This window comes from Carya illinoinensis, chromosome 16 (assembly GCF_018687715.1).
Source record: "Carya illinoinensis cultivar Pawnee chromosome 16, C.illinoinensisPawnee_v1, whole genome shotgun sequence".
NCBI lineage: Eukaryota > Viridiplantae > Streptophyta > Magnoliopsida > Fagales > Juglandaceae > Carya > Carya illinoinensis.
In genome coordinates, this window is record NC_056767.1 from 1,840,377 (window position 1) to 1,860,899 (window position 20,523).

At 35.2% G+C, this 20,523-nt stretch overlaps 1 protein-coding gene across 1 annotated transcript; it reads right to left on the bottom strand.

Annotated features, from left to right (window-relative positions):
- Positions 1-1,260: 1,260 nt before the first annotated feature.
- LOC122298520 (disease resistance protein RUN1-like) lies at positions 1,261-5,383 on the bottom strand. Its single transcript, XM_043108306.1, has 5 exons — positions 4,620-5,383; positions 2,820-3,924; positions 2,462-2,743; positions 1,715-2,362; positions 1,261-1,634 (listed from the first exon to the last, which is right to left on the bottom strand). The coding sequence occupies exons 1-5, from the start codon at positions 5,132-5,134 to the stop codon at positions 1,368-1,370; spliced, it is 2,817 nt and encodes a 938-aa protein (XP_042964240.1). The 5' UTR covers positions 5,135-5,383; the 3' UTR covers positions 1,261-1,367.
- Positions 5,384-20,523: the final 15,140 nt, after the last annotated feature.

Genomic DNA, 20,523 nt, shown 5'->3' on the forward strand with positions numbered 1-20,523 from the left:
TATTTAAAAAAATTTTTGAAGGAAGAGGAAAATTTCCTATCTCATGAAAATTATTTTTATTTTTAATTTACATCATTTTCTTAAACATATATCTTACATATCAATATCGATAGACTAATTGGTGCACAAAATATACTTACAAGAAGATTCTTCCTTCCAACAAATACCGCACCCACAATAAGCAGAATCCCACGTAAACAAAACCCAAAACAGCCAAAGGCATGTGAGCCGTAAAACTTAGGAAAACACTACTTTACCGCCTCAAGTATACTGCTCATCATTTTAATTTGTTTAACTTAATAATTAAAAAAGTAATTTTTAATATATTGATATATTTTTTATTTTTTAAAAAATATTTATATATATTAAAAAAATATGAAAAGAAAATTAACAAAAAAAAAAAAAAAACTCTAATGCTGGGCGGCGGCCTAGCGCTATAAAACTTAGCTGCTTCCCGATCAACAAATTTATTGGTAAGCAAACACCCACAGACAGAGAGAGAGAGAGAGAGATTACATAGAGGGAGTGAACGAGGGGGCCGGAGACGATGCAGAGGAAGTCATTGAAGAGGAGTAGATCTAAATTTCTAGTGGAAGTTGTAGAGGTGGCCGAAATTCCATCCACAGAAAGCCACAAATTTGTGTCTCTGCGCCTCACATACTTTCTACAGATATATCCAAAAAAAATTAACATACAAAAGAAGCTTTAGATTCAGAGATGATAAATAGAGAGAACTTTGGTCCCGTCTCGGTGGGGAATAACGACATACACAGTTAGACAAAGAAGAGAGTGAGTGAGGGATAGATTCAACAAAAATTCTATTAAGAAGCCCCGTTAAGTAGTGAGAGAGAGAGAGGTGATTACCTTCCTATTGCTCCACGAAATGCAGTGTAGCTTGGTTTGTGGGTGAAATGCGATTCTGCTATCCCGAGAAGACACCACTTCGATCTGTTTTTAGAGAAGAACACCCCGAAGCGAAGAAGAGTTCTGTAACTTCTGTCTGTTGTTTTGTTTTTTTATTAGAATAATTCTACTAATGATCTACACATATTATATCACATGTACAAATAATAGATGTGATATCAAGTAGAACAATTTAATTAATTTAATAAGAATAAAATAAAATAAAAAATATTAAAAAATAATTTTAAAATATGTAAAATATGTGATGTGACATGATAAATCACATCACATATTACATTCCAATAATACTAAAATTATAATTTTGAAATAAAATTTACACAGACTATTACAATTTGATTTCAGATTAGGCAGATTCACCATTCATTTATTAATAATGTATTATAAAGTTAACCCCTTTTTACGGGAACCAATTTATATCAAATCTAAAACTGCAAATCTCGTATCTAGTCGGCGTTGGGTTGATCGGGCTTGTCAAATCTTACTTCCTTTGCCATTTCCCCCTGCCCAAACGCCTCTCCCATTTTTCTCTTTCTCGCTGACCCAACCCCGGACGCCTCCCTCAACATATCGTCAGATGTGGACCCCCCAGCTGAAGTCAACCCTCCTAATTCATTGGAAACAATATTGCGTGAAGGGCATTCTTGATCGTACTGTGATGGAATTCCAGTTTGAGGCATGCCATGATATTTGTCATTTTGATGAATTTGCTCCTGTACAATACCATAGAACGGAAAAATTAAAAGGAAAGAAGTTTTTAGTATGTTTGTGAATATAAGAGAGAGAGAGAGACCTCCATGCCCGGTGGCTGACAGTGTGGATATAGCGAAGAAACCTCACTATGGCAGTTAATAACAGTGGATTCTCCTCCACCTGAAGTCGACCCAACAACTTGATTGGAAAAATTTGGTAGTGAAGTACATTCTCGAGTCATTACAAGTGTAGTTGAGGGAAGATTTGGCAATAACTGAAGCCCGCTACAATTATCCAAGCAAAGAGATTTAAGCTTTGGAAGCTGAGAAATGCTGCCTGGCAAGCATGTGAAATTGTTTCTGCTCAAATTCAGAGATTCCAAGGAGGATAAGCTATTAAGATCGTCGGGGAGTGCTCCATCCAATAGATTGCAGTCACTTAGATCTAGAGCTACTAAAGAGGTCAACCCAGAAAAAAAGTTCTGCAGCGACAAGGTGGTTCCAGAGAGAATGAGAGTTTTAAGAGCAGGTAAACAACAAATGGCACTAGGAAAAACCAAAAGCTTTTTACACTCTTTGAGATTTAATAGTATAAGACGGTCAAGAGCTCCAATCGATGGGTGAACTTCGGACAATTTTGTGCAACCTTCAAAAATTAACTTTTGAAGACTAGGGCATCCAGAGAAGTCAGGAGTCATCATCAATTTTTCAGAGCCACTGAAGTCCATGACTTTCAACTTCTTTAATTTCTGTGATGCAACAATATAGAAATAGAGAAAATTAAGTCTTCAAGAAATTAATCCAAATTAAATAAGAAAAAAACTATTAATCTAGGGAAAATATCTCACAAGAAAAGCCATTGGTAATTCCACAAAGCTGCTGCGATGCATAATGAGCTCAACAAGATTGCTTGGTTGAAAACTCTCTGGTATGCACCCCAAAGAATATTGGTGCCATTCCATTAGTCGTAGCCAATTAGAGAGAGAATCGAGGCCTCGTGGTGGAAGATTCACACCACATATTTTAATTAATCTAAGTTTTTTCATATTTGAAAAGGCTTCAGGATTCAAGTCTTCTTTTTGGCGTGGAGACGAGAGACTTAACATTATGCCTTGGACTTTTTTTGTTCCCTGGTAACCAAGAATGACAAAATAAATGAATGGAACTACGCAACAAATAGTCAAAAGCATTGTGTGTATCACTTACAGAATTTTCCCGTAGAACTTCAAAGATATCATCACGACGCCATAATCTGCTGCGTTTTCCAGGCTCTTCACGATCTTCACAGCGAACAATTTCCCGACCCGTTCTTTGTAGTAAACTATGCATCCACAATTTTTTCTCCAAAATAGTGATAAGAGATTTGTCCTCAAGAGTTACTATATCAATGGTTGGCCGATAGCCGCTGGAAGCTTCCAATAAATCTAATACTCGATCTTGGTCTTCCTCGTGGAAGAAACACGCAATATCTAAGAACATTTTTTTCTCTGTCTCTGCCAATGCATCATAGTCTTTTTCGAGTTGCTCTTGAATATGTTGATCAGGATATTCTTGTAATCTAGCCAGCAAACTACTCCATACCTTTCCTCCTTTTGTCCGCAGGTAGAAACCCAAACGTTTAAGAGTTAAAGGATGACCCTCGGCATAACTCACATAGCCATTGCATAAGTTTTGATCTCTAAATTGAACAGAGTTATTATGAAAGGCTTCTTGACAAAAAAGCTGTAAAGCCTCTCTTTCTTGTAGTCCTTTAATCGGGTATATATTTTCCACTCCATGACTTTTTAACAACTGTCTATCTTTTGTGGTCACAATGATTCTACTCCCTCGTCCAAACCAATTGCAGTTTCCAGCTAATGTTTCTAATTGTTCTCTTTCATCCACATCATCAAGAACAATAAGAACTTTTGCGTCACGTAATCTATTCCTTGTCACATTAATTCCCTTCAGCACATCCCATTTTTCTTCGTCATCCTTCAACTTCATATCAGAAAGGAGATTTTCTTGTAAAGCAACTAGACCATTTTCTTTAGAACGCGAACTAACATTTTCGATAAAGCTTACAGCTTGGAATCGACGCTTGAACTTCCGAAAAATAACTCGTGCAAGAGTTGTCTTGCCCATTCCACTCATCCCGCATATCCCTACAAAGCGAGGATGATCATCCGTTTCAATATTTAAATGATTATCCATTTCCATAAGATGAGAGTCCATCCCAACAAGGTTGTACTCGGGATCACCGCGAATAAGTTCCTTCACTTTTCTAGATATCCTTTCAACAATGCTTTTGATAAACATCGGCTCATCATCCCTATAAAACAGATAAAATAAAGCCTATCGATGAGTCAACTCAAAACCGACACAAATCACAGAGAGATATGTAAGAGGTGATTCTTTGTGTGTTTGCCTTAAAACAAGTGAAATTTATAAGAAGACGTTTTTTTATTGCCCAAAGCAAAACACTTCGAGTATGGTATACTGAGATGAGATTGCTTCTTAATTGAATAAAGAGATTTTTCGTAAAAGCAAAAGTGCCATGCCAACCTTGTGCAACAGGGCACATGGTTAATAATTTGGTATTCTATTATTGATTTAGTATTTGGCATGGTGATGAAAATAATATTTCAAAAATTAAGATGATTAAAAAAAAAGATTATATGGAACTTGTGGAATAGGTTTCTTCAAGTATACTTTTTAGGCATTGAAGTTTATCAAAATAAAATGTGACGGAAGAAACGGACGAAATTCTTTGTAGAAACCTGATTGAAAGCTTACAGTATTTAAATACTTCTACTGGAGACCGATATTATGAATGCATGCTACAAATTAGCTAGTCAAGCCAATTACATCTAATTAGGACAGTTGAGAAGAATATTGAGACAAATTAAGTCCTTAAATCTTGTTATAGTGATACAGTAATAAATTCTGTATTTTACAGCCAAAACGAGTAAAAAAAAATTTGAAAAAGAAGAAAGATTCTCACTAGAGAAAAATCTTGTATCTTACTCGTTGGTCTTCAAATGTCTTCCAGTGTGATTGGCCATTTCTTTCAAAGCATTTTTCCAAGTTTGCACCTTTTCTTTGTTCTCAGGATTTTTCTCGTGTTGAGCAAAGGCATCTCCAAAGGCGCCCTTCTGGTGCCGCACATCACTAGGTTCTACATGATAGAAAATGGGCACAACATTCATCTCTCTATCGTTCATGCATTCAACAATCTTTGCAAGTTCTTCCAAGCACCATGTCGATGATGCATACTCTTTTGAAATAATGATGACCGCCATTTGTGACTTCTCTATTGCTTCCAAGAGTTCCTTCTTAATGGGTGTTCCGATCTCCAGTCTTTCATCATCCTTAAAGGTGTAGATAAATTTCTCACGCAATGCATTGAATAGATGGCTGGTAAATGTATTACGGGTATCACCTCTGAAACTGAGGAAAACTTCGTATTTCCATCTGTGTTCGGAACAAGAGGAAGGATCTGATGATGATGGGGTTGTTTGAATATTGCTGGTGGAAGCCATATCGGACACTTGGCTTAGCTAATTAAGCATCTTTGAGTTTAGATTATAAAGGATATACAATGCAAAAGCAAGCCCTCAATTAACTGATCGATCATCCCCAAAACTCATGCTAACACTAAAATCTGCTCATCTCCAGGGGTGGGTGAACAAACGGAACAACGGAAATCTGCTCTACTTTCAACACAACTTTTAAAAAGTGAAAGTAAATTGTATATTATTTTCCACACGTATTTAAGTGTACAGTGGCCATGATTCCCGGAGGCTGGCCTGGAGTCTGTTGAGGTATGAGATCAGGCTTATCATTGTGCTGTATCTTTACAGCTGGATCCTTTGACTTTGGGTCAATATTTGTAAAAAAGTACTACAAGTTGTGTCTCCCAACGTAGGATACATGATCAGGCTAACACTGATCGCGTATACACATATACCAGGAACTAGAAGGAAAATAGATAGAAATAAAAGCATTGGGTAGGAGACGACCCTGCAGTTGAAATTTTTTGAATAAGCGATTCTTTACCTAATCTTTTGATCACTTTCGGACATTTTTTCCTCCTTAGAGCATTAGTTAAATGTAAAATAAATGTATTGTTAGCTATTACAATAATAAAACTGTCCATATTAGATTAGACAAAGGATAGCTATAATAATTTTTAATTGCAATAATTCTAAAACTAAATTCAAATTTTTTTATAACACTCTCTTTCTGGTACTTCATTTGTCATTACTTTTGTGCATACTTTGATTCATTTTTACTTTTGTATTTATTTTATCTTATTATTATTTTTGTATGTGCACACCATACTATCATGTTACAGACGTCATTCGGGTGTTTTTGTTTTCTAGTATTTTTTTTAAAATTAAATTTATTTTATTACTATATATTAAATAAATAAATTTGATATAAATAAAATAATTTAAGTTAAATATATTTTAAATTATATTATTATTATATAATAATAAAAAAACAATTGTTAAAATTTGACGTGGATAGCTACAATGGTAAAAGTGAGATTCGACTTTCTACAACGTGAGTGCTCTTAGCTAGAGCTAGCTAGCTATAGGGACTCGTGATTCTGACGCATTCTGTACCTATACTTGCATGAGGATTTTTGTCTAGGAATTGGAGCCAATACGGTGGATGACAACTGATACAGCTGGTACCAATTATATATTACCATCTCTTTAGATTTTCCGTAGATTTCCTACCCACTTGCCCGACTTCTGTCTCTTGCAGCCAATACGGTGGATGGCAACTCATACAGCTGGTTACAATTATATATTATTATCTCTTTTCATATAGATTTTGTACGGAAAAGTATAATTGTAAGTATAATTATATATTAATCTGTGTATTAATATAATGTGATTGGTCAAAAAGTAAATTTTATTAAAAATAATGTTAATTTAAATTTTAAATATAAATAAATCAGTGTTTGTATATAAATTAATGCACAACTATACTTATATATAACAAAATTCATTTTCTACCCATCTCCTTAAAATATAACTCATACAGCTGGTTATAATTATATATTATTATCTCTTTTCATATAGATTTTCTATCCATCTCCTTAAAATATTGACATTTATTCGACATTTTTTAGAATGTAATTAATATATAATTTTTTTTCTTTTAATGAATCATTCAAAATTTTAAATTTATATTAAAATAATCATCACCTTCTCTATAATAATAAAATATTATTACTTAAAAATATAAATAAAAAATAAAATTTAGTGAATAGCATAACGAGAAAGAATATTTCTTTTTCAGAAATGCTAAAACTCTCTAATTGGAGAGCTAAAAAATCTACCGAATCTTTTTTTTTTTAAGTGATAAAATTTTTTTTTAAAACGATGTTGTGAATTTATTTTAAAAAAAAATATTTAAAAATATAAAAAAAAAATTACATTCCATAGAAATTCAGACTACACCCTTAGATAGACGGGCACCGCTCTTTTCTTTTCCATATTATCAAGGTAAAATGAAAATGAAAATGGTACCGTTTTGTATACCAAAGTTAATGGGCATGAGTAGGAGGGAGTATCGGCCGGTCCGGACCTTTTCCCCGAACCAGACCGGGAGAAGGTCCGGTCGGCCTCAGTCCTATTTTCCCTGGACCGAGGGGGTTTCAGTTCGGTCCCAGTCCAAGTCCAGGGGGTTTTTTGCCCCGGACCGGACTGAGCCTGAAACCGAATGAATATTATATATTATTAATATATTTTATTATTTATATAATATTTATAATTATATATAATTATTTATAATTTTTATCTAACCTAATAGGCTAATATTTATCATACTAATTATTAATATATATAATTTTATACTAATACTAATATAATAATATTTATACTAACTTACTAAGACTAAGACTAAATCACTAACCGTCTAAATTAATAAATCACTATTAGTTATTACATGATATTTACATCTAGTTATTAGTTATAAACTTGTAGTAAATAAGTTAATACATATATTCGGCCTCAAAAGTAAATTCATTTAAACACATAAAGTCCCCTCTCTCTGTACCTAGAGTGGAGTTTTTCTTCTCGTCGGAGTACGAGTTTGTGTTAACAAATGGAGTCTGATTTGGAGACACTGTATGCTGCGCTCACCGTCACTGAGAAAGAGAATGAAGAGGTGGTGGTGGAGACTAGTAAGGTTGAGGAAGTACTTGCTCGTGGTGTACATTGTTTCATTATGAAGTTGGTTACTCGGAAGCATTATAACCATGAAGCTTTTAAGCAAACCATGCGCAAGGTGTGGCGTCCAGTTAAGAGTATTAAGTTCCGTGATTTCAATTTTGTTTTTACCATGGTTGAATTTGCAGATGTTGGGGATAAACGGAAAGTGTTACGGGAGGGCCCTTGGTCATTTGACAAACAAGTGGTTATTATTCAACCGTTTGAAGGACATATACAGCTTAATTCTCTGCATATGGTCCATGCGGCGTTTTGGGTTAGAATTTTCGATCTTCCTTTAATGGCTCGTAATGGGTATGTGGGGAAACTTGTTGGTGGTATGTTGGGAGAAGTTTTAGAAGTGGATTTAGAGATAGGAGAAGTGGAGTGGGGGGAGTATATGAGGGTGCGAGTTCAACTCGATATCACTCAACCACTACAACGTCGCAAGTGGCTAAAGATTGGCGATGGTCCATCTTGTTGGGTTCGACTTGCTTATGAAAGATTGCCGGATTTCTGTCACGTTTGTGGTATTATTGGGCACACACAGAGGGAATGTGAGGTTTGTACCCCATCGGTGTTGAATTCTGGAAATTTACCCTATGGGGTTTGGTTGAGATCTGGGTACTCAACGGGTCAGAGTGTTCTTGGCATGCAATCAATGGCTAAGGCATCACGGCCGACAACGGTGACAGTTATTCCATCACCCATAACGGACTATGTTGTGGGTACCGACGAGCAGTTGACAACGGTTGAAGATCCCCATTAGTTGGTAACGGTTCATCTCTTCCACAGGTGTCTCTGAAACTGATAAGGGCGGAATCCTTGTTAACTGTTGATAAACAGGCGTCTGAGGTGATTCCAGCGCACTCTACGGAGGTAGTTTCAGATACTGATGGTAATTCCATGGAAGGTAGTCGGTTGCAGTTGAATGAGGGCATTTCTAACTTTCCGGAGGGGGAAGGAGTCTGTTTGGTGGATATCCCGATTACATTTAATGGTGAGTTGCTAGTGGGCTCGACCAAGCAAATAAATTTGACCAGCTTTCGGGTTGCCCATTCGAAGGAGCCCACGACCCACTCCACTCTTACATCTCATAACCTGAATGAACCCTTAGGGTTCTCTGTTGTTGGCGGCATCTCTTCGCACAGTGTTTCTCATGGGTTTAAACGGAAATCTGCTGGTGCTCTACCGGAACCCATCAACAGACGAAAAAAATATGGAGGATCAGGGACCCATATCTCTGAGCGATCGATGGAGGGGGTTGACCAATCGGCAAAGGCTGTTGAGCGATCGGCGGCTGCTGTTGAGCAATCGACGTAGACTGTTGCGAGATCGGCGGAGGCTGTTGAGCAGCCCCGCCGGACATCATGAAAATCTTCAGCTGGAATCCCCGTGGGCTTGGGAACCCACAGGGTATTCAGACGCTTCGTGCTCTTTTGGCGAAGGAAGATCCCAATGTGTTATTCTTACAAGAAACTAGATTGACTTCTCGGCAATGGAGTGTCTGTTTTTCAAGGTCATAGACAGGACATGCATACAGTTTGAAGTTGGTCCTCTCCTCCTCCGGGCTACATTAAGATGAATGTTGATGGAGCCAACTTCTTTAATCTTCACAAGGCAGGTATTGGCGTGGTGGTAAGGGACTGTAAAGGAGATGTTCTTGCTGCTTGTAGTAAACCTGAAGTTGAGGTGTCATCTCCAGAATTTATTGAAGCCATTGTAGTGCTTAGAGATTTTGCTTTCCTTATTGAGACTATCATAAGCTTATTACAGGGCTTCCAAGAAGTGCAATTTCTGCATGTTAGTAGGCAAGGGAATTCTGTGGCTCATCTTTTGGCAAGGAATGCTTGTAATTTTTCTGATTTGGTCTTATGGACTGAATGTCCTTCTTTTGTTTCTCAAGCCGTTTGGCTTGATAAGCAGTTATTTGTAAGGACTTGATTTAATGGAATGTGATGTTTGTTTATCAAGAAAAAAAAAAGTTAACAAATATTACTAATTTATTATATATTAATAGACTAATAGTATTAGTATAATAGTATTAGTGTATTACTAATATATATATAATAGTATACAATTAGTTATATATATATTAAATTAATATCACAATATAATTACATAAGTATTAAATATATTCCCTTGGATATAAAATAAAAATAAAAATTGTCAATTGATATACTCTAAGTCTAACTCTCTAAGTTAATAAATTTCAAAAAAAAAAAAAAAACTCTCCAAGTTAGTAATAATTAATAAATTAAAATTAACTAGTGATTTTTTTAGTGATTTAATTAAATAATACACATTAAATAGTTTACTTAATTTTATTTTTACTAACTAATTAATTTTTTTTTTATTGTTTAGAATTAGAATTTAGAAGTCAAAATTGAAAACGGCACCATTAATGTCTTATTAGAAACTGGGTTGTGTGAAACAGCGCCGTTTCAGCACATAATTTTACTCTCCTCCTCCTCCTCCCCCCGATTCCCTCCCCTCCCCCTTCAGTCTTCACTTCGCTCTCTCTCTCAATAGTCAACTCTCATCTCAGAAATTCTACAAACCCTAGCCCTGTGTCGTGCTCATCCCCTCCAAGCCGTAACCCATTGCCGACGCCGTGCTGTTGCCCCTCCGTCGCATCCCAAATTCCCAACTGTTGCATCCCTGTAGTCACTGAACGAGGTGCCTCTCTCTCTCTCTTTCTTTATTATATAATTTTTATATCTTACCTATTAGTTATTATTTTTGTTAATTTGCTTGATAGTTGTGGATATTAGGCTTGTTCGTGTGCTGGATAGTTGTGGATTTGAGAGCATTGGCATTATTGGTGAAAAGTGAAAACAAATGGGTTCGCTCAAGCCTCGCGTACTTGCCGCTCGAGCGAACTCAGGCAGAGTTGAGCGCTCGACATGCCGCTCGAGCGAACTTAGACAGAGTTGAACGCTCGACACTCGCTCGACAGACATGCTGCTCAAGCGAATTCAGACAGAGTTGAATGCTCGGCACTCGCTCAACATTGAGCTCAAGCGAACTCAAAAAATGAAAAAAAAAATTAATTATTATTAAAAAAAATAATATTATATTATCATTTTGATGAATCCAATGGTTAATCCAATGTGGGATTATGGATAGAAAGGTTTTAGATTTATGGAAAATTTGTACTTTTCATCAAATTTTGAAGATGGCTTTGATGAAGCCAATATGGATTCTGCTCTTAGGATTGTTTGTGTGTTGGATAGTGGTGGATATTAGGGTTGTTTCAAGGCTACGGACCTCCAATTGTTCTATAGAAACTTATTACACTAATTGTTGGTTGTTTATTTTTCTAGATGGATTCGTCAACTTCAACCAATGATGTGCAAGAGTCAATACAAAGTCCAAATATGCCTCCGCCTCCACCCCTATCCAATGTAAGTGATAAATCTAACATTGGTGGGTCACAAAGTGGTAGAGTTAGGTCAATGGTTTGGGATCACTTTACAAGAATACCTAAAGGGAATCCCACTAAACCTAGGGCTGCATGTAATTATTGTAGTGTTTCGTATGCATGTGATACAAAAATCAATGGTACAAAGTCTATGAAGCATCACATTGAGAAGCAATGTAAGAAATGTTCGTTTAAGAATACGGATAAGTCCCAGACGACTCTAGGTTGGAAAATGGAGGGAGATAGTGGTGGTGGGGTACTTGTGCTCATTTCATTTAGTGTTGAGGCTTGCCGACAAGTCTTAGCAAAGATGATTATTGTTGATGAGTTACCATTTAGGTTTGTTGAATGGGAGGATTCTAGAAAGTTTATGCTAGTGGGTAGGGATTCCATCCCGTTGGACGATTGCAAATGATTGTTTTAATTTGTTTATGAGGGAAAAAAATAAATTAAGAAGTGCTCTTCGAGGACAACGAATTTCTCTCACCACGGATACATGGACATCCGTGCAAAACCTTAATTATATGTGTCTAACAGCACATTTTATTGATGATGACTGGAAGCTACATAAGAGGATTCTTTCCTTTTCTTTGGTTGAAAATCACTAGGGTGATACACTTGGTAAAGGCATAGAGTTGTGTTTGCATGATTGGGGGCGACCGAAAATACTTGCAATCACTCTTGATAATGCAAGTTCTAATAATGGGGCCATTTCTTATTTGAAAAAAAAAACCAAGTATAGGAGGGATACGGTCTTGGAACATGAATTCTTGCATGTTCGATGTTGTACCCACATTTTGAATTTAATTGTACGTGAGGGATTGAAAGAATATGAGGAGTCTATTGCGAATGTGAGAGGTGTTGTGAAGTATGTTAAATCCTCCCCTCAAAGGTGGAGTACATTTAAGAAATGTGTGGAGTTGGAAGATATTCAATACAAAAGTCATGTTTGCCTAGATGTACCGACTAGGTGGAACTCCACATATCTTATGTTGGAGATGGCTGGGAAATTTAGAAATGCTTTTGATCGGTTTGAAGAAAAATATATGTGCTTTTTTAAATAGTATTGGAGATGATGATAATGACGATGATGAAGGTGATGTGGTAACTAGGAGAAAGTCAAAGAAGTTAGGGCCTCCCAATGCATCCGATTGGGATAAAGTACAGTTGTTTGAGAAGTTTCTTACATTATTTCATGATGCAACTTTACGCTTTTCAGAGGGTGAGTATGTAACTTGCAATACCTTTTTTATAGAGTTGGTTACTATTAGAAATGCCATTAACATAGAGCGTGAAGAAAGAAATACCGTGGTATGATTAATGGCCATAAATATGTAGAGAAAGTTTGAAAAGTATTAGGAAAATATGGATAATCAGAATATGTTGATGTACGTTGGGATTGTTTTTGATCCTCGTTACAAGATGCGATATCTTGACTTTGGGTTGAGAAAAATGTATGCATATGATCAATCAAAAATTATTGATTTGAGTTGGAAGGTGAAAAATACATTTATCTGCATGTATGAGGCATACATCCAAAATGAAGAAGGGAGTTCTCCTCAACGCACAAGTTCCCCACGTGAAGATTCAAGTCCTCCCACAACTCAGTCTACGAATAAACAAGCTGCATTGATGGCCCAATCTAAGCAAGAGTTATAGTCAGAAGACTCTTTGGAAAGCAAGTCAGAGGTTGATAGATATCTAGCTGAAAAATGTGAGGATCAAGGTGATAATTTTGACCTACTAAATTGGTGGAAGGTGAATTCAGTTAGATATCGCGTACTTTCAAAGGTTGCACGCGATGTACTTGCAATACTGGTATCTACTGTGGCCTCTGAATCTACATTCAGTACTGCGGGTTGTGTACTTGACCCTTTTCGAAGTAGTTTAAATCCGATTATGGTTGAGGCTCTCATATGTGCATAAAATTGGCTTCGTTCTTCCTTTACTCCAATAAGCCTTAGGACTTTAATGGATGAAGTGGAGGAATTTGAGAAGCATATAGATATGGGTATGTAATCAATTTAGTTTTGATTTATTTTGTAGTATATTTTTTTTTTTATCTTCTATATTATTTTAAATTTATTTAATTTGTTTTGTTTTAAATTTTTATTGATCGAAGGAGAACTTGTTAGGGAATTTGCTGATTCTGCAGAAGGATCAAATTCAATGGCTACCGGCTCTTAACCCAATGTTGATGTAAGACCAAAAAGGTGAGACCGTGAGAAATTAGAATGATTGTTTTGAACTTGTGTGCTCCTGAAAATCTGTTTAATTTTCTAATTTTATTTCTTTCTCTATTACATTTTCTGTTTGTAAAATCTGCAGATCTGTGATCTCAACCTTGATAGAGAAATTGATCGTGACGAATTTGTGGCATTTATCCAGCAGCTGACCAGTGACAACTGAGACACTCATTGCTGATAGTCAGGACTGATTCTCACTTTGCCTAATTGTATAATTTGTATTTTGTATTGATGTAATTATGTTAACTCTTAGATGCTACTGTTGGTCATTTTTTTTAAGTAGTTAGTCTGTTATAGTGCATTGTGCATCAGTGCTTTTGATGTAAATTATTAAATATGATTTCTAGTATTTGATAGTTCTTTACTTTTTAAGACCTTTTAATTTTCAGTTTTTAAATATGCTTGAGAATGGACTTTTATTTTTCTTTCTTTTAGGAGGTGTAAAGGCAAAAATTGGCTAGGATTAGATGACTAAATAATAAGATTTATCTTATCATTATTTGATTAAATTTGAATGAATGATAAGGTTTATCTTATCATTATTTGATTAAATTTGGATGAATGTAAAATAAGTATTGATTTATATCTAAACAATATTGAGTCTATCTAGAAGTCTTAGGTGTTGTTTAGATAAGTTCCTGAAGTCAAAATCGAGTTCTGTTAGCAGTACACTTATCCAGAAGAAATCGGAACAGAATTCAGTCTATATCAGAAGAAGTTATCTCGAAATGTTAGCAGTCCGTCGGGACGCGTTTTCGCGTCTGTTGCTAACCGTCAGCAGAGTCCTACTGCAACTAGAACTCTTTTCAGATCTTCTATTTAAAGGGGATTCGGTTTTGCATCTTTTCAAGGACTTCAAGCCACGAATTTTACAGAGGAGATCCTGAGTGTTTATGAGAGAAAATTCACTTGAGAATTTTCATGGGATTTTTCATATCTTCTTGAGTGTGATCGTGCTTTGAGTGCGAAGCAACATCGATTGTGTTTCAGCCTTTGGAGTTCCAGAAGGGAGGTCAACATTTGAAGATCGCCAGAGGTTCTGGCTGCTACTGCGGTAGAAGACAAACGGGTCGTTTGTCTAGGCAAGTAAGAGAGTCGAATTGCAAAAGTTTTGTAATTGATTATTGCTTGTAATTGTTCTTCAAATAATAAGATTGACTTTCCTGGGTTTGGCTGCCCCGTAGGGTTTTACCTTTAAAGAGTTCTTTAAAGGGTTTCCCTTCGTAACCAATCGTTGTGTCTTGCAAGTTTGATTATTTATTTTAAATTACTTGATTCGTTTCATAATCTTGATAATTGAGATCTAACCTATTTGTTCAAGGAAATTGGTAGACAATTTCGTGGTTTTACAGGGGTACGTTGGGAATTTCAATTGGCATCAGAGCGTGGTTCACTCATTCGAGTGTGATCCGTGCCCTTGTAGATCATGTCAACGTCATTATACGTTCCACCATACTTCGGTGGGGAAAACTATGCTTGTTGGAAAGTTCGTATGAGGGCTTTTCTCAAGTCTTTGGATGAACGTGTATGGCATTTGGTTGAACAAGGATGGACTAAACCCGAGACATCTATAGATGCTTGGACAAAAGATGAAATTAGCAATTGCAATTTAAATAGCAAAGGACTTAACGCTATTTTTATGGCGGTATCCTCCGAAGAATTTAAAAGAATCTCCATGTGTGAGATTGCTAAAGAAGCTTGGGATATTTTGGAGGTTACACATGAAGGCACAAGAATAGTAAAAAATTCGAAATTGCAAATGCTAACCTCAAAATTTGAAGAGATTAAAATGTTGGAAGATGAAAATTTTAATGATTTTTATGCTAAACTGAATGATATTGTGAATTCCAGGTTTAATCTCGGCGAGAAGGTGGAGGATTCAAGGATCGTGAGGAAGATTCTAAGGTCTTTACCTGAAAGATTTCGACCCAAAGTTACCGCTATTGAAGAAAGTAAAGATCTTGATGCAATAAAGGTAGAAGAATTGGTAGGTTCTTTGCAAACGTATGAATCTTCGCTTCCTCAAGCAAGAAAAGGTAAGTCTATTGCCTTAAAAACTATAGAAGAAAATCAAGATAATTTTTCTGATGAAGAAAATCTTAACAATAAGGATATAGATCTTATAGTAAGAAAATTCAGAAAATTCATGTTTAATAAAAAGTATAGTGGAAAGGAAAAAGGAGGTAGAGAATTTTCTGCAAAGAAAAATTATTTTGAAAAATGGAATAAAGAAAAATCTGATAAAGTAAAATGTCATGAATGTTCTGGTTATGGTCATATAAGAATTGAATGTCCAAATTTCAAGAAAAGTAAAGGAAAAGCATTGAATGTCACACTTAGTGATAGTTCAGAATCTGAAACTTCAAGTTCATCATCTGATTATGACAATACTTTTGTGGCTCTTTCTACTGTTGTTAATGATTTTTCTGATATTGAGCTAACAAAATCTGAAAGTGATGATGACAATAGTGATTCAGAGGTTGCTCTAGTTGTGGATGATCATGAGTTGAGTTTACAAGAAGCTTACAATGATGTGTGTGAAGAAGTGATCAAATTAAAGAAACTCAACAAGAAGCTGTACAAGAAATTCACTAATATGGAGAGTGAGAAAAATAACTTGTTTGAGGCATTCAAAATTTCTGATATTGAAATAGCAAGATTAAGGGATCAAAAAATTGCATTAGAAAAAGAGTTGGAAAAGGTTCAAGAAAAAACAGCAACACAAAAATTAGAAGAGATGTTGAGTATTCAAAAATCTAGTTGTGATCGCACGGGTTTGGGGTATATGACTTCTCAAGGTATGGAACTTAAAGACTCATCATCCGCTGCCACCTCATCAAAAAATATCATTTTTATTAAAGGAAGTCAAGATGAGGAAACTCCAAAGAAGGCCGTGTCTACAACTCATGTTTTAAGAGCCTCACATGATAGATCAATGACAAAGAAGCCCAAACAAGGTAAGTCCAAAGGTAAGTTTATTCCTATTTGTCATTATTGTGGTGTTGTTGGTCATATAAGACCAAATTGCTTTAACTTGAATAAAGTGAAGAAAAATGGATGTGAAAGAAATCTAAAAAGGAAAGGAAATAGTCTAGAGAATCAAGTTTGTGATATGAGTCAACAAATCAAATTTTTAAATCTCAAAATTGGTGAAATAGCAGATTTTTGTTTTCAAAATAAAGAAAAGATCATACAAAGTGATGTTGACAAAAAGAATAGGCCAAAATTTAAAGCAAAATGGGTGGTCAAAGAGGATGCCATGTCACATTAATGGATATGATTACTTGCATGTTCTTGCATCCGTTATATTATTGCATTAGCCTAGGACATGCATTTTATTTTTCTGTTTTATGTTTCTGTTTTTCAGTTTTAAATAAGAAAAATATAATATAAAAAAAAAATTCTGGTTTGGTTCATAACTTTTCTTTAAGGAAAGTGCATGCTTGATATGTCAAAGTTTGAGCATTTGTGTTCTTACTTAATAAATTCCTGAACCTATGCATCTCTCTACTTTGTGCAATTCACTTTGTGTATACTAACCCTATGGATTATCTTAGCAAAGTTCATTTTCAATGCACAGTGAGAAACTTATATGTATGTTTTTTATAATTAAAGTTCACATCATTTAATGAGATGCTCATCAAAGAGAGAGTTCCTACCTTGAATTGACTAATACTAGTTGAACCTAGTACATCAATAAAGAGCTCTCTTCTTGCCAAACACAAAGAGTGATCCATATAGAAAAAGTCGGTGTTAATTCATTGTGGAAAAAGACAAACACCCTACACGGATCTATCTCCTTAAGTCCTTATAGAAAGAATCGTTGCTCTAATCATTGTGGAAAAAGATGAGCAACAAAAATGGACTTAAAAAAGGGGATTGTGCAAATTAGTGTTTGGAGGAGATGCTCATGTATCTAGGCCCTAGCATAAAGTTTGACTTTTAAGGTGAAGCAACAAACTCTTGTGAGCATCTATAAGAAGCAATCTTTCATGAATAAAGGTATCAAAAGGAAAAAAAAAAGGATATTGAAGAAAGGAGTTCATAAAAATGCTTTGTTATAAGTATACTCACTCACACACTCACATGAACTTTGACATTGATGATCTTATGAGGAGTGAATATCCATAGTGATTGTTGCAAATAAATGGGTGTACTTTATTGAATTTGTTTTGTGAGTTACACTATGTTTGAACTAAGATGCATTTAGGCATGTTACTTGCCCTATTGCTTTATATAAAATAAAAAATTAAAAATAAAATTTTTTTGTTGTTTTTATTTTTACTAATCTCTATTTTTTCTGGTTTCTATAAAATAAATACAGAAATAAAAATATGAAGTTTTTTTTTGTTTGTTTGAGATATGAGCCTAAATCTGTGTTTTTTTGGTCACTTATGCTAGTGTTGCAGTAGTCCCAGTGGGACTCTTTTTCCTCGGGCACGTGCCTAGGCACACGACACTTACGTGCCTTATGTTTTTCCTTCTTGTGTCTCATACATGCGCCGATCTCCCACCCCCTTTCTCTCTTATTTTGCACGGCGCCCAGCTTTCTCACACATTTCTTCCTCTTTTGACACCCAACCGAATCCTTCATTCACTCATATCACTAGTTAGACTTTTGAAATTCTGAAGATCATCCAGTTCTACTCATCTTTGCATCCTAATCAAGGTAAGGCTTATATGTTTTTCGGTCTTCTAAAATTTCTAGGGTTGATATGTTTTTCAGCCGATTTATGAGGGGCTATTCATTATATGTGATTGGGTTGCGTTGAAATCACTATGGTTGCTTAGTTGAGCATTTTGTTTGCATGTATTGAGGACGGTTTTTGAGTGGGTCCTTAGCCTTTGTCATTCGGTTTTTATGGAATGCCCACCAAGTGTTTGTTTTTTTTCTCAACTAAGTTGTCTCAATCATTTGCTCATTGTTTAAACATGCATTCATGCTCATACATCAAGTGCATTTAATCCATGAAAAATTGAGACACATGTGAGTTGTTCACCATGTCTTTCTTAGTATCTTCATATTGACTCACATAAGATATTTATTCTATTTTGTGTCTTGTCAGATTAGTGACAAAAAGGGGGAGATAAATAAATTGGAATATCTTGATATTGTGAAATTTAGGGGGAGTTTGAGTAAGTGGGTGTTTAATGAATTTGCTGAAAATAAAAAGGGGAGCAGCAGAATATTAAGGGGAAGAACTAAGTATTGAACATGGTTATTGATGATGAATTTGCTGAAAATAAAAAAGGGGAGCAGCAGAATATTGAGGGGGAGAATTAAGTATTGAACATGGTTATTGATGATGACTAGAACACTTTCTTTTTGTAGGTTTACATTGCATCTAACCTTTTATGAACACTCAAAGTTTATCGTGAAATTTAGGGGGAGTTTGAGTAAGTGGGTGTTTAATGAATTTGCTGAAAATAAAAAGGGGAGCAGCAGAATATTAAGGGGGAGAACTAAGTATTGAACATGGTTATTGATGATGAATTTGCTGAAAATAAAAAAGGGGAGCAGCAAAATATTGAGGGGGAGAATTAAGTATTGAACATGGTTATTGATGATGACTAGAACACTTTCTTTTTGTAGGTTTACATTGCATCTAACTTTTGATTATTATTGGGACTAGTTTCAAGGAATGTTCTATGTCATTTCTTATCATTACTGTATTAAGATATTTTTCACGAGATCTTGGTCTGCTGGTTGTTTTTATCTTAGGTACACACTACATTCATCAAGTTGATTTTGTGACTGATCCGCCAAAGGGAAGATTGTATATCCAAGACATTCATCAAATTGGTTTTGTCACCAATCCGCCAAAGGGGGAGATTGTAAAGGCAAAAATTGGCTAGGATTAGATGACTAAATAATAAGATTTATCTTATCATTATTTGATTAAATTTGAATGAATGATAAGGTTTATCTTATCATTATTTGATTAAATTTGGATGAATGTAAAATAAGTATTGATTTATATCTAAACAATATTGAGTCTATCTAGAAGTCTTAGGTGTTGTTTAGATAAGTTCCTGAAGTCAAAATCGAGTTCTGTTAGCAGTACACTTATCCAGAAGAAATCGGAACAGAATTCAGTCTATATCAGAAGAAGTTATCTCGAAATGTTAGCAGTCCGTCGGGACGCGTTTTCGCGTCTGTTGCTAACCGTCAGCAGAGTCCTACTGCAACTAGAACTCTTTTCAGATCTTCTATTTAAAGGGGATTCGGTTTTGCATCTTTTCAAGGATTTCAAGCCACGAATTTTACAGAGGAGATCCTGAGTGTTTATGAGAGAAAATTCACTTGAGAATTTTCATGGGATTTTTCATATCTTCTTGAGTGTGATCGTGCTTTGAGTGCGAAACAACATCGATTGTGTTTCAGCCTTTGGAGTTCCAGAAGGGAGGTCAACATTTGAAGATCGCCAGAGGTTCTGGCTGCTACTGCGGTAGAAGACAAACGGGTCGTTTGTCTAGGCAAGTAAGAGAGTCGAATTGCAAAGGTTTTGTAATTGATTATTGCTTGTAATTGTTCTTCAAATAATAAGATTGACTTTCCTGGGTTTGGCTGCCCCGTAGGGTTTTACCTTTAAAGAGTTCTTTAAAGGGTTTCCCTTCGTAACCAATCGTTGTGTCTTGCAAGTTTGATTATTTATTTTAAATTACTTGATTCGTTTCATAATCTTGATAATTGAGATCTAACCTATTTGTTCAAGGAAATTGGTAGACAATTTCGTGGTTTTACAGGGGTACGTTGGGAATTTCAGGAGGCAAATTTGATTCATTTGATGTATGTAAGATACATGAAGGTAGATTTTAACTGTATTTTTCTTTTCTTTTCTTTTCTTTTTAAGACCTTTCTTTCTTTTTTTAGATAATGCAAGTTGCATATTGCAATTAAGTTGGTAGATTGCTATATGATAAATATTATATAGTATATACTATGATTGATTGATCCCCTTGTTTAAATTGTTTGGATGTATATAGGAATTTTTTATCTTTTTGGTAGTAAAATATTTTATTAAAATTTATTG

What these genes read in the sequence shown, in the direction of transcription:
- LOC122298520 (XM_043108306.1), bottom strand. Translation starts at nt 5,134, where the DNA reads ATGGCTTCCACCAGCAATATTCAAACAACCCCATCATCATCAGATCCT. An exon ending in AAGTTCTACGGGAAAATTCT is followed by an intron (nt 2,744 to 2,819) that starts GTAAGTGATACA and finishes CTTGGTTACCAG; the next exon opens with GGAACAAAAAAAGTCCAAGG. An exon ending in GTCAGCCACCGGGCATGGAG is followed by an intron (nt 1,635 to 1,714) that starts GTCTCTCTCTCT and finishes GGTATTGTACAG; the next exon opens with GAGCAAATTCATCAAAATGA.